Source organism: Ricinus communis, chromosome 6, assembly GCF_019578655.1.
Source record: "Ricinus communis isolate WT05 ecotype wild-type chromosome 6, ASM1957865v1, whole genome shotgun sequence".
Classification (NCBI taxonomy): domain Eukaryota; kingdom Viridiplantae; phylum Streptophyta; class Magnoliopsida; order Malpighiales; family Euphorbiaceae; genus Ricinus; species Ricinus communis.
Genome location: NC_063261.1, coordinates 27182623 through 27196524, shown reverse-complemented (window position 1 = coordinate 27196524; position 13902 = coordinate 27182623). Strand labels below are relative to the sequence as shown.

The window sequence follows — 13902 nt, the reverse complement described above, 5'->3', positions numbered from 1 at the left end:
AATTAAATTGAATAACTAGCTAGCAAGTCTTGAATTAATGCTCCATGTCGTCTCATTTTTTTTGCTAGTTATATAATAACATACATACTCTTTCTTTAATCATGCTATATATACATTTTTCTCATTATCCTTATTTACTATATACTTCTAAATATAAAAATGAAAGAAGATAATAATGTCTACACCACAATATATAAAAGTTTCTAGTATATCAAAATAATAAAATTTTGGTATATATATATTATATATACTTTTTTTAATATAACATCATACTCATCAATACCATATACATTAAAACCATCACCAAAAATTAAAAAAAGTTATATTATTTAGAAAATTTATCAAACATCTTAGATGCGTGTACAAATGTTAGTTACAACTGTCTATTTCTCTATATATTTTAATACTAAAAGAGTAAATCATATAAACTCATTCATACACATCCATCTATATACAAATCCAACAATTACTGTGTAAAAGTATTGGTGATTTTCTTGTGAAGAAGTTGAGAAGGGAGAGAAAAGAATAAGATGATATGATGTAGAAGAGTTAAAAAAAAAGAAAATAAAAGCTTTTTATATATAATTCTGTCAGAAATAAAAAAATAAAAATTTGCAGTATTTTTTAAAACGTGAATTGTGCATATTTAAAAAGAAATTTTTTTAACCGTACAAATGATATTATTTAAAAACAAAGTATTTTGTGTAATTGCTTGAAGAAAATAAACAACTAATAAGTGAGGCCCAATATGAACGGGTCAATCCATATTCAAAACCAAAGTATCCGGGTTTGGCTAAATCGGTTTCAAAATTTCGAGCATTGAATTTCTCATGCCTAAACAAAACCTTTCTCTCTCTCCCTCTACTCAAGTTCCTTACTTCTCCGTTAACTCTCCGGTTCATCTCTCCGATCAGGTAATTCCATAACCCTAGCCCTAATCCTAACATTATCCTCTTTATCTAGACACGCATACTAATGCAGGTTCTTTATTCAAAATTAGCGCGTTTATTTATTTATTGATTTTTCTCTGATTTTATTATCACTTTTTGCTGTTCGTCTCATCTTTTTTTTTTTTAATGATTTTATGTGTAATTGTAGCGTTGTAATGATTTATGCTAATTATTGTGTTTTCTTAATTGTTTTATAGGTTTTCGATTTTGTGAATAGAGTTAGTTATTATAGTAGAAATGGAGCAGCACGAAGATGATGGCCGTGTTGGCGGTGAATCACAGTCCAAACAAGATGATGAGGTAGGTTATACTTTTAATTTTTTTTTTCCAATTTTAAAGGTTTGTTGGTTTGTATTGTGCATTTAGGTGTTTACTTTTGTTCAGTGGTTGTGGATATTAAACTGGACTGAGTTTATAAAAACTGATGGCAGTGTATCTAAGGTGTAGGATTTATAGTCTGGTGAATTTAATGGTTAAGCTGTTTTCTTTTTTCCTTTGGTTAGGAAGCTGCTGCTCGACTTGAAGAAATTAAGAAATCAATAGAGGCGAAAGCTGCCCTTCGTCAAAGCAATTTGAATCCTGAAAGGCCTGGTTTGTGATGTGCAAAAGTCACAAAATTACTTATTAATTCCTGAATAATTGCTGAAAATGGATAATATCTGCAACTATCGGTCATATTTTTCTTCTCATCTTTCCTTGTTGAATAGAATTATGTGTTAGTTACTTTATGATTTATGTACGATACATATGTGAAAAAGAATAGACTGATCATACTTCTGATGTAGCTGTAAAGTATGCTGTTAATAAAATTGTCACGAGACAAAGTTCTATTTGGTTGGATTATTAGGGAACTGTAGAGGAAGCATGAAGGAAAAAGGGAAGGCTGATTTTAATGCAAAGAAGATTGAAATTTCTGTTGTGAATGCATCTGGAGGAATATCATCTCTTCTCTTATTTTAGGTCACTTTCTAGGGCATCTTATATCTTAGTTTAAACTATATTGTAATTATATCCCTAAATTTCTTTCTAGGAGAATCCTGGATATAATTTTATTTTAGCAAATTACTTGTCAAAATATTTTGACTGTCAAATTTTATGGGTCTCTTATAGTGTCTGGTCAAACTATAGGATGTATTCTTCCACGTCTCTCCTTAGCATGATTACTCTCTTCTATAATTAAGACTTAAGAGGAGTAGGGGTTGCGCTTTAGATTAGAATGGAGGTCAGAAGAATCTTTTGTTGGCAGGATTGAGTGGGAGAGATCCTCAAGCTGGTAGATATGAATCGGTGTGGTGATTCAGCTATGTGCTACATGCCTGGGATAATAGTACAACACTATTATGCCCAAGTAAGATGCGGTTCTTCATTAGTTAGAAAAGTCATGGAGGGATAAGGGGAGTTTCTTTTTTTTTTTTTTGGATGTTAGATTCCCTGAGGAGGTTCTACCATGTGGAAACGCTCTTTAATGGAACTTTATCTTTAGCTGGCCGTGACCAAGAAACCACCCGGACAGTTCCAATAAGATCGCTTTCTTGAACAAAAATGCATTTTTTGATTTATTTCATCTATTCCATGATCGGAACGGGGAATGAACCCGATGTGTTTTGAAATTGTAATTTCTTCTTAGTGCATTTTTTAAGGTACTTGGGTACATAACATTCAAGTTTATAGTCTTCCAGCAATTTGTGAAAACATAGATACCAATTTTATTTTTGGATTCTGCATGGTCTCTGGTGTGTAATAGGATTCTAATGACGATAAGGATCCAAGTCATCATAAATGCATACATAATTGGTCTATTTTCCCCTTGATTCATGATAATGGAATTGGAGTAGATTGCCTTGCCATTGTAGGATATATGCGTGGTTCGATCTGCTTCTTTTTCTCATAATGTCTTCTGCTCTTCATTTCCACAAATTCCAGCTCTCAACTTCTTTACTGCCAGTGCCAGTTTCATCATCACATTTAACTTAATACTCATATTTTAAATTCTACACACTTTAGCACTGAATTTACTTCCCAAATCTGTCTTACTACATGGTTTTACCTCATTTGTTGTATAAGGGGCTCTATTAGTGAATTTAGTTTTAGCTACTTTGGTATATATTCATGTCAAAATCAGGGTAATGTACTGAGGAAGAGAAGTTCTCTTTTTTTGGATAGAATACTGAAGAGGATAGAAAGTATTGGTAATATGTCTAATTTTGTTTGTCCTTACCTGTTTTTTAATTGATCATCCTTGAGAATAGTTAGCATAGAGAGTGATAACTTCATCCATTTTTGTCATAAATGGGCGAGTTTAATGGGTTCTATTGTGTCCTCATGAAAAAAGTCTTGTCTTCCATAATTTTCTTTGGGATCTAGAAACAAACATATTTATATAAATTTATTTTTTAAGAGGATCTACATTTGTATTTTATAGAATTTATAAATAATGACATTTAATTTTTTATCTCTTTTTGTCAAAAAGATTTGATTTCATTAAATGCTCGGTTTGAGTCCATGCATAAAAGTCTTGTCTTCTATAATTTTCTTTGGGGTCTAGAAACAAACTTATTTATATAAATTTATTTTTTAAGTTCTTGGATAAGAGGATTTACATTTGGATTTTATAGAATTTATAAATAATGACATTTAATTTTGGATCTCTCTTTGTCAAAAAGACTTGATCTCATTAAATGCTCGGTTTGAGTCCATGCATGATCTATAGTGTCTCTGGTTCTTTGAAAGTTACTCATTTTGGAATACATATTCTGTTTTGCTATGTTTATAACAATTTGGCATATTTAATAAATTTTTTTGGTAAAGTATGTTTCAGGCATTTGATAAAGTACTGCTGATGATAATAATTCAGTTTGCCTCTGCTTCCAGATTCTGGATTCCTTAGGACATTGGATTCAAGCATTAAGCGTAATACAGCGGTTATTAAAAAATTAAAGCAGATAAATGAAGAGCAGAGGGAAGGGCTAATGGATGAGTTGAGAAATGTCAACCTTAGCAAATTTGTCAGTGAAGCCGTAACGGCAATTTGTGATGCAAAACTTAGAAGTTCTGATATACAAGCAGCAGTTCAGGTAGGTTGTACAATACTAAAATGAAGTTTCCTGTAGATACTACCTGTAGCTGAGATATATCATCTGTAAACTAGTTATCTTGCCTTATTATGATAGCTTTCTCAAGGGGCGGGTTGATAATTACTAATTAGTTAAAAGAGTCGAGAATCATTGACTGCACCTCCCTTTGCTCTAGTAAGCTATTATTTATCCAAATCATTGGTATGGCATGTGACTGATTAGGTGACGGCATACTCTAGATCATGAAGTTATCTGCAATGAAATAATCTAATTCAGTAATTCTTATACCTCCTCTAGAAGTGTTGTTGAATTAGCTCTTGAAGAAGTGCTCTGCAGTCACTTCTCACCAGGATTTGAATAGAGCTCTGGTGATCTATGACTGTCCAATAGGGGTGTAAATCGATCTGAATTTTGAGTTTGGCTTGGGTTCAGCTTGTCTTTTATCTCGTTCAAGCTTGTTTAAAAGTTGCAACTATCTGAACTTGATCTTATTTTTAAGCTTGTTAAAAATTTGAGCCGAGCTTGAGAAAACAAATGCTTGGCTCCGTATGTTCATGAGCTTTTAGACTTGTTATTAGTAATATATATTATCTGTAAAAGTAATAATAAGATACATATTTCTAAGATAAATTTTATTAGATAAAGTGAAACAAAGTTTTTTTTTTCTATTTTTTTATGTTTAAACATATGCTAATAATTTTTAAGTCTTATTACAAAAAATATTTTTTATTTAATTTTCAGTTGAGTAAGATATTTTTATTTAGTTCTTTAGAGAATTTTTTACTTTAAACTTATTACTCTGTGTTTTTTATTTTACAATTAGTTCAATATTAATTAAATTTATTTGTCTTTTATTTATTCTGATTTATATAACAAGAACAAGTGAAAAGTTTAGACAAATTTGAATATTTCGAACTGTTCGAGCTCTACTCAAATTTTGTTATTTAACTCATTTGAGTTCATTCAAAATATCTCGAACTCAAGCCAATCTCATTCACTAATATAATCTCACCAAGTTGAATCTGAATCTGAATAATGACATGTACAGATCAGCTCCGCTCATTTTCATTCCTACTGTTCAAATGCACATTTTTGGGCTTTCAGTGTTCTATTTTTCATTTGTTATACAAACTTTATTCATAATGTACCAGCTGGTTTTTGCTTTATGAATATTTATATTTCTCTTTTTATTTTATTTGTATTGATGTCTAGCACTCCTTTTCATCATTTTTGTACAGTTTGATTGGTGTAGTCTGTGCTGATGTTCAACTAATAAATTGCTTATGTAGCTACAGTTAAAAAACAGCCAAGTAGGTCACTTGTTTGGGTTCAAATACATAAAGTTTTCCAATGCAGCTATTTATGTGTTGAACATGCAGTTCTTACTTGATTACTTGCCTTAAGTCATAATAGTACTTTTCCCTGTCTTTTGGCACTGTTCTGACATTTGTTTTACCTTGTGAAGATCTGCTCTTTGCTTCATCAAAGGTACAAAGATTTTTCTCCAAGCCTGGTACAAGGGCTTTTGAAGGTCTTTTTTCCTGGAAAATCAGGGGAAGAGTTGGACGTGGACAGGAACTCAAAGGCTATGAAGAAGCGGAGTACTTTGAAACTGCTTTTGGAACTTTACTTTGTTGGAGTTATAGAAGACAGCAGTATTTTCATCAATATTATTAAGGATCTTACTAGTGTGGAACACTTGAAGGATCGGGATGCTACTCAGACAAATCTGACTCTTCTTGCTAGTTTTGCTCGACAAGGGAGAGTTTTCCTAGGACTTTCCCTCTCTGGACAAGAGATTCATGAAGAGGTACGGCTTTCTTCATTGTTCTTTGTTGGAGTTACCTTGTCAATCTTGATTATTTTGAAGCTTATTTCTGACATTTTATTACAGTTTGTTAAGGGTCTTAATATCACAACAGATCAAAAGAAAATCTTCAGGAAAGCCTTTAATACATATTATGATGCTGTATCAGAATTACTTCAGTCTGAGCACACTGTAAGTTTTTTTCCCCCTTTGATTGCTGATTTTAGTCACCTGTTCTGCTGATCATGTTAGGCTCTTGTTTGATGTAGAAATTTCTTCCCATGCACATTATTTGTATGTTTGTATTGCTTTTGTTTGATTGAAATATCTACAATTGTCAGATTTTTGTTTTTTAACAGTCTCTGCGCCAAATGGAGCATGAAAATGCAAAGATTTTGAATGCTAAAGGAGAGCTCAGTGATGAAAATGTTGCTTCATATGAAAAGCTTCGAAAATCTTATGACCACTTGTATCGCAATGTATCATCGTAAGTTTGCTTGTTGATTTAGTTATCTTATGGTGTCTTTTAATGTTGGCTGGATAATAGGAATCTATTCCAAAAGTGGGACTCCTATTGCAAAACTAAAAGACATCACGACAACTGAATCCAACACCCTTCTAAGAATCCAACACTCCCTTACCCTCTCTTCCTTCTCAGTAGTGGTATGTTACTACTGACACCCTTCTATGCAGCGACCAAACGACAAACACATGCACCTCTTTCCCATCAGTAGTGGAATGTTACACTGCATATTACTCACCTTTTCATCTGTTAGATTAATAGAACGTTTTTCGTGTTATAGCTGGCCCTAGTTTCGTGTGTAGTGATTTTAGATAGAAGTTATGCTTGCTAAACCACACAGGATTTCTTTCTCTAGTGTTTATCCTTTTAGGCTGTAGTAGAATTAGAAATGTACAGGTACGATATCAACCTGGACACAGTTTCCATCCCCTACTCACCAATTATTATAAGGCCTATAAGGCTTAAAACTAATGTTCGTGCGGATTTTGTTTCGTAATATTGCCACTGTGATTTTCCATTGAAACATTGATTTTTTTGGGCAGTTTGGCTGAAGCCCTTGATATGCAACCTCCAGTGATGCCAGAGGATGGCCACACAACTAGGGTTACCACTGGGGAGGATGCTTCATCACCTGCTACTGGGAAAGATTCTTCTGTTCTTGAAGCTTTATGGGATGATGAAGATACTAGGGCATTTTATGAATGCTTACCAGATCTCAGGTTTGTTGAAATTGCATAATCTTTACGTATGCATGTTGTGTTATATTGTTGATTACACTGTCAACTTGATGGTGTTTGAAACATTTGTTTATCGTGTCCTATATATTTTTTTCAGAGCATTTGTTCCAGCAGTATTATTGGGAGAAGCAGAGCCCAAAGTGAATGAACAATCTGTGAAGACTCAAGAACAACCAAGTGTGAGAATTTAAAACTTTGAAGCTATATAGTTCTATTAGTTTATTATGGCAAGATTGATGAAATACGAAAAGTTTGCAAAATCTTCTTGTATGATTTTGCTTTTGTAGTTTGCGAAAAGATATCATGCATCATTTCTGAGTTAATTTTGGATGGTTGCTTCTATTTCCTCATTTTCTTCCATCAATAATTTAATAGTTTCTGAAATAAAAAGCTGTTGGTATAAGGATACATTGCCTTAGCCTCCCTGTCTCTTTCCCCTCATTCCTTCATCTTCTAATTGCTGGCTTCCTGGTTGTTCCCGAATTAGTCTTTTTAGAATGGCCACTGGAACTATGGCCATCAAATTATCCCGCTCTCATAGCACATTTCTGTTAAAGGTTTATATTAAGGGCTGAACCCAGATCTGGCTAGACCTGTCAGCTGTGAGCATAAAGTTTTGGAACTCTGCATTTAATTTGATTGTTATGATTCTTGTTTTTATCTTTTATTCTTGGTTGGTCGCCCTTCTGTAAAAGAAAAAGGGTTTCTGTACTTGTTTAGAAAAGGTTATTTGATATTCTTACATTGGTTAATTTGAAGGAGGTGCCACCTGAGTCTGACCAAGGCCAACCTACTCAAGATACTGCTGAGTCTTCTGCAGACACTGGTACTGTGCAGGAGGGGAAAAGCATTGAGAAAGGAAAGGATAAGGATGAAAAGGATAAAGAAAAAGCTAAAGATCCCGAAAAAGAGAAAAATAAAGAAAAGGATGCTGAGAGAAAAGGGGAAAATGAAAAGGATAAACTCAAAGGTCTTGAAGGGACAAGCTTGGATGCTTTACTGCAGAGGCTCCCTGGTTGTGTCAGTCGTGATCTTATCGATCAATTGACTGTAATCATACTGATGCCTTCCCAGTTCTTACTGTTTTATGCAATCTTCTTTATCATTATGTGCCTCTACAATGAAGATTATATTATCGTGTTCCTTTTTCAACTTTCTTTTTTCAGGTAGAATTCTGTTATTTAAATTCCAAGTCAAATCGGAAAAAGCTCGTAAGGGCATTGTTTAATGTTCCCAGGACGTCCCTAGAACTGCTACCATACTACTCACGGATGGTTGCTACACTATCAACTTGTATGAAGGATGTCTCTTCCATGCTCTTGCAGATGTTAGAGGAGGAGTTCAATTTCTTGATAAATAAGAAGGTCTGTCTTACATACAGACATGTCTCATTGATAAGAAAAGTGTCTGTTTATCCATTTATTCCTCATATGTTGCTTATGTAGTCATTTGCATTCTGATTCCAGTTTGAAATATTCTGCAGGATCAAATGAATATTGAAACAAAGATCAGGAATATTAGGTTTCTCGGAGAACTGTGCAAGTTTAAAATCGCGCCACCTGGACTTGTCTTCAGCTGTTTGAAGGTATAATTATTGGTCGGAGCTAATTGATTTATGCATGTCATTTACTTGGTGAAATTCTTAGAAACTTTGAATTTGTTATTTGTAGAACTATGTGAGACTTGATTGCTGCATGAATCATTTTGAGCTGTTCTCTTTTCTCATTTTTTTTGTGCCCCCTACATTGTCATTTAGTTGGGCCTCCAAATCTATTATTAGGGGGTACTGGCCATTTTTTATGTTTGGTTATAGGGGTTAATGCTGTTCATAGTCCCTGAACTTTGGCATTTTCCCATTTATATTTATAAACTTTAATTGTCCCTCTCATTTTTGTACATAAAAGTCCTTATCACCTAATTTCAGTTAAAATTTCATAAAAAATTGATGTGATAGAGGCAATAGTGCATCGTAATGATTACCCATTGCTTTTTTCATGCTAAAGTTCACTATATTTACTTTTCTCACTTTGAATTTCCAATACATTTTGAACGAATTAGACAAGTAAGACTTTAAGGTGCAAAATCAAAAGAATAGTTAAGGTACAGATTGAAGTTTAAAGGGACAGATTGAAGTTTAAGGACATTAATGGGATACACACATATATTTAGAGAGTGAAAATTTCCCAATTTTATAGTGGTCCAGTGTATTTATTGAGACCTGAGATAACTTTCACTGAGATTGGGACACATTATTGCTCTTACCATTTGTGGTTTTATTCACTCGCAGGCTTGTTTGGATGATTTCACTCATCATAACATCGATGTTGCCTGCAATCTTCTTGAGACATGTGGTCGTTTTCTGTATCGATCTCCTGAAACTACTGTACGTATGGCTAATATGCTAGAGATTTTGATGCGCTTGAAAAATGTCAAAAATTTAGATCCTCGGCATAGCACCCTCGTAGAAAATGCTTACTATTTGTGCAAACCACCTGAAAGATCTGCACGAGTGTCTAAAGTCCGCCCTCCATTATACCAGGTATAAGTCAATTTTCTGTCTCAATGTCTTCTTCTAACTGGTTCTGACATAAGATATATTTAATCTACCTCTTGAATTGATCTTTGATGCAGTACATTAGAAAATTGCTATTCTCAGATCTAGAGAAGTCTTCCATTGAGTATGTGCTGAGGCAACTTCGTAAACTGCCATGGAGTGAATGCGATGCATACCTTTTGAAATGCTTTATGAAGGTTCACAAGGGGAAATATGGACAAATTAACCTAATTGCTTCTCTTACTGCTGGTTTGAGCCGTTATCATGATGAATTTGCAGTTGCTGTAGTTGATGAGGTTCGTTATTTTCTTCTTTGGAATTCTTCACTTCAGTTTGTATTTTTAGCTGCCTTGATTTAGATATATGGTGCTTTCCCATTGTTTTTTTGAATGGCAGATGGTTTGCTTATCGTTTCTAATTCTAGTGGTTGTTGATATTGTTGGTTTTATGCTTTTTAGGAGAAATTTTCCACTTGATTGTTTTTCACAGTTGCAAATATGAAGCCCGATTTCTGTAATTATAGAGTGACACTTGCACTATAGGTTTTTTTTTTTTTTTTTGGCTGTGGTACACAACTATAATTTGCTGGTTAATATCATTTGTTGGTAGGACCGGGCTTATTGGAAATCTATGGTTGTGTACCTTTTGTAAATTCAACTTTAATCTCATTTTGTTAATTCTTGCAAGGAGAACAAATACTCTTCTTATGCCTCTTCACTTTTGGCTTTTCTTTTTCTGAAACTGCAATTAGTTTAGAAACTTGAGTTGTTCTGAATTTCCCAAAATAAATCTTGGTTGTCCGGCCTCATCCTAGAACCAATTGCAGACAGACTTGCATATCTATCCTATCTCACCTGGCTGGCAGTGGTTATTTTGATGTGTGAACTGTTGTGAATTGCATAATTACTAGTATATTTTTGCTAGGGATTTTCAGACTTGCACTCTAATGTACTAAATGGGCATGCATGTGTATTTGTAATTTTGCATTTTTTTTGAATTACAGCAATTTATTTCGGGTTTCAGGTTCTGGAGGAGATTAGGCTTGGGCTGGAATTAAATGACTATGGCATGCAGCAGAGGCGCATTGCCCATATGCGATATTTAGGAGAGCTTTACAACTACGAACTTGTGGATTCCTCCGTAATTTTTGAGACACTCTATTTGATCCTTGGTTTTGGCCATGACACACCAGAGGTATGAACTGTGATCATGATTTGTATTGAAGGAGTTTAATATTAACTTGCTCTGCATTTGCCCTAAATTCTCATTAGTTCATCTTAATTAAAGGCACGTCTTAGAATGCTCTATTTTGTGCCAACTTTCAACTGGCTGCCTGTTGGGCATCAGGCAAAATGAAAATGGAGACAGACATGTCTCTACTTGATAGGGAGCATTAATGGGAATTGCTGGGAAACTAACTATTTATTTGAAAATGTATCATGTGAATGCTTCGTAAATTGTACTAGTATTTGTAGATGATGATAAATCGCATCTTCTTTCTCTATACATGCAATGCTTGGATAAAAGTTATTGTGAAATTTTGCCTAGATGTTATTTTTTTCTTGCTATGTGATTTGACTTTTGGTAACATGTGTTATTAGCGTGATGTACTGGATCCACCAGAGGATTGTTTTCGCATCAGGATGGTTATCACTCTTCTTGAGACCTGTGGACACTACTTCGACCGAGGTTCTTCTAAGAGGAAACTTGATCGATTTTTAATACATTTTCAGCGGTATATTCTCAGCAAGGGAGCACTACCTCTTGACGTTGAATTTGATTTACAGGCAAGTCATGAAGCTTCATTTATACATTTGTTCTCTCCTCTCTCTCCTAATAGAAGGTATTATCCAACTTAAGAACTTTGGTTTCAGAAGCTGACAAATTCTTTGATCTGACAACTGTGTTTAAGGTTTTTAAATTATGCTATTAGGTGTAGGTAGGAGCTAGTAGTGACCTTTTTAGTCCATTTTTTTGTTATCGTATCAAGTATTTTGACTTGTGTATTTTTGTTGAGAATTAATCTGAAAATTTTTATTCTATTTTTTGGCATGCAAGGTTATCTCACATATTGAAAGCATTTGCAGGACTTATTTGCGGATTTACGCCCTAGCATGACTCGGTACTCATCCATTGAAGAAGTTAATGCAGCGCTTATAGAACTTGAGGAGAATGAACGGACAGGTTCCATTGACAAGGTCAATAACGAGAAGCACTATGACAGCGAAAAACCTTCTAGCAGGAATGCTTCCAATGCCATCTCTGCTAATGGACAAAATATTGTGAATGGTAATGAGGAAAACGGTGGAATTCATGAGGACATTGGTGACACTGACACTGATTCGGGCAGTGGCACCATTGACCAAGAGGGACATGATGACGAGGACTTAGATGAAGAGAATCATGACGATGGGTGTGACACAGAGGAGGACGAAGATGATGATGGAGGTGGACCTGTTTCTGATGAGGATGATGAAGTCCTTGTCAGACAAAAAGTGGCTGAGGTGGACCCAGTGGAAGCAGAAAATTTTGAGCAGGAGCTAAGGGCAGTAATGCAGGCAAGTTTTGGATTCTGCTTTTTATTTCATTATTGCTAGTGCCTTGCCATACCATAGTGTAATTACTTTTCTTACTATAGCTCCAAAGTTCCAAGAATTTATGGGATTTTGATGAAAATGCTACAAGGGTATTTTATGAAGTTTTGCGGTATACGTTTTGGGATTTTTTAAAAGTGTCCTAAGTAGATTTATGGAATTACATTCTTAAAAAGCTAATTGCATCTTGTTGTTTTATGCATATTATTTGAGATTCGATATGAAGAATTATGATGATGGCAATCATAACATGCAGATTTTTTTTTTAATTGCTTATTTCTACTCATGCATTGCTTCAACTGATGCCACATTGTTTATTTAAACTGTGAATGCAGGAGAGCATGGAGCAGCGCAGGCAAGAGCTGCGGGGTCGTCCAATGATAAATATGGCGATACCTATGACCATGTTTGAAGGATCCACTACTCATGGAAGGGGGGTAGGAGGTGAAAGTGGTGATGAGGCATTGGATGAGGAGGCAGGAGGAAGTAAAGAGGTTCAGGTGAAAGTACTCGTGAAGCGTGGGAACAAGCAACAGACAAAACAGATGTCCATTCCTAGGGATTGCTCTCTTGTCCAGAGTACGAAACAGAAAGAAGCAGCCGAGTTTGAAGAGAAACAAGATATCAAGAGGCTTGTCTTGGAATACAATGATAGAGAGGAAGAGGAAAATAATGGGTTGGGAACCCAGACATTGAACTGGATGCCTAGTGGTAGCAACAGAACTGGCAGCCGTGGCAGTATGTGGGAAGGAAGCAGCAGTAGAGGCACTGGATCTCGTCATCGGCATCAGTATCAGCATCATTCAGGCAGTGGTGTTTATCATGGCAGAAGAAGGTGAGCAACAGCAGAAGTATATTGACATGCCGCCACAATGTTCTGATTGTGGATGAAATGTGTAGCAGAGGAAATTGTGTTTTTTTGACACAGCCGCGTTTGCCCTGATTGTGGGGGCAAATGTTTCTTTGACAGCAGAAGTAAAGGAAACTGCTCATTTAATAGCACCATCCCCAAGTGCCGCATTAGCCATTCACCCACAGCAGAAGAATTGCAGTGTTATCCATCGAGGTCTGTGAAGAGAAACATTAGATGCAGATGCTATTGTAAATGCCCAATCTGGTTATGCGTTATGATGTTGTGTAGCAGAAGAATTTTGTGAAGGAAAAGTGGTTATGCCCGAATACCTAATTATATTAAGGATTTGTCACCCATGGTTTGCAGGACCAGTATCTTATTATACTCGACAAAAAACGAGATTTCTATCTGACATTGTAGTTTGTGGTTTGTATATGTGTAGACCACCCAGTCGCTAATTTAAATGGTACATTATTCTAACGACTTGCACTTTGTTGCTTACTCCTCCAGGCTCATGCCAATGCCTTCTTTCTTTGTACAATGCAGAGTCGAACCCAATCAAACGGTAGTGGTAGATAAGTAAACAGGCTTTGGGCCGACAGCTTGTCATTCCTACTACAATTCTCCTGATATTTTTTGTATTTCGCCTTGTGGATTTGTTCGAGTCTACATGAACTTACTACAGTTTAACAAAAACCGAAGAAAGAAAATCCTGAAATTTGCCTCACCAACTGAATTGGTAAGTCTTACATTTCCGATTTTCGAATCCTATGAATGTTCTGTCGCCATGTTTCGATTCACTTATGTTTG

At 35.1% G+C, this 13902-nt stretch overlaps 1 protein-coding gene across 1 annotated transcript; it reads left to right on the top strand.

Annotated features, from left to right (window-relative positions):
* The first annotated feature begins 760 nt into the window (after positions 1–760).
* LOC8281969 (regulator of nonsense transcripts UPF2) lies at positions 761–13575 on the top strand. The gene is made up of 18 exons (XM_048375516.1): positions 761–914; positions 1148–1250; positions 1454–1541; positions 3822–4024; positions 5490–5834; positions 5919–6023; positions 6191–6318; positions 6897–7073; positions 7189–7270; positions 7851–8141; positions 8258–8455; positions 8575–8676; positions 9379–9630; positions 9723–9941; positions 10669–10839; positions 11247–11432; positions 11733–12203; positions 12575–13575. The coding sequence occupies exons 2-18, from the start codon at positions 1188–1190 to the stop codon at positions 13076–13078; spliced, it is 3585 nt and encodes a 1194-aa protein (XP_048231473.1). The 5' UTR covers positions 761–914; positions 1148–1187; the 3' UTR covers positions 13079–13575.
* Positions 13576–13902: the final 327 nt, after the last annotated feature.

Coding starts and splice junctions, on each gene's coding strand:
- LOC8281969 (XM_048375516.1), top strand. CDS start 1,188: ATGGAGCAGCACGAAGATGATGGCCGTGTTGGCGGTGAATCACAGTCC. Junction 5,835..5,918: donor GACAAGAGATTCATGAAGAG/GTACGGCTTTCT, acceptor ATTTTATTACAG/TTTGTTAAGGGTCTTAATAT. Junction 7,271..7,850: donor AGACTCAAGAACAACCAAGT/GTGAGAATTTAA, acceptor GTTAATTTGAAG/GAGGTGCCACCTGAGTCTGA.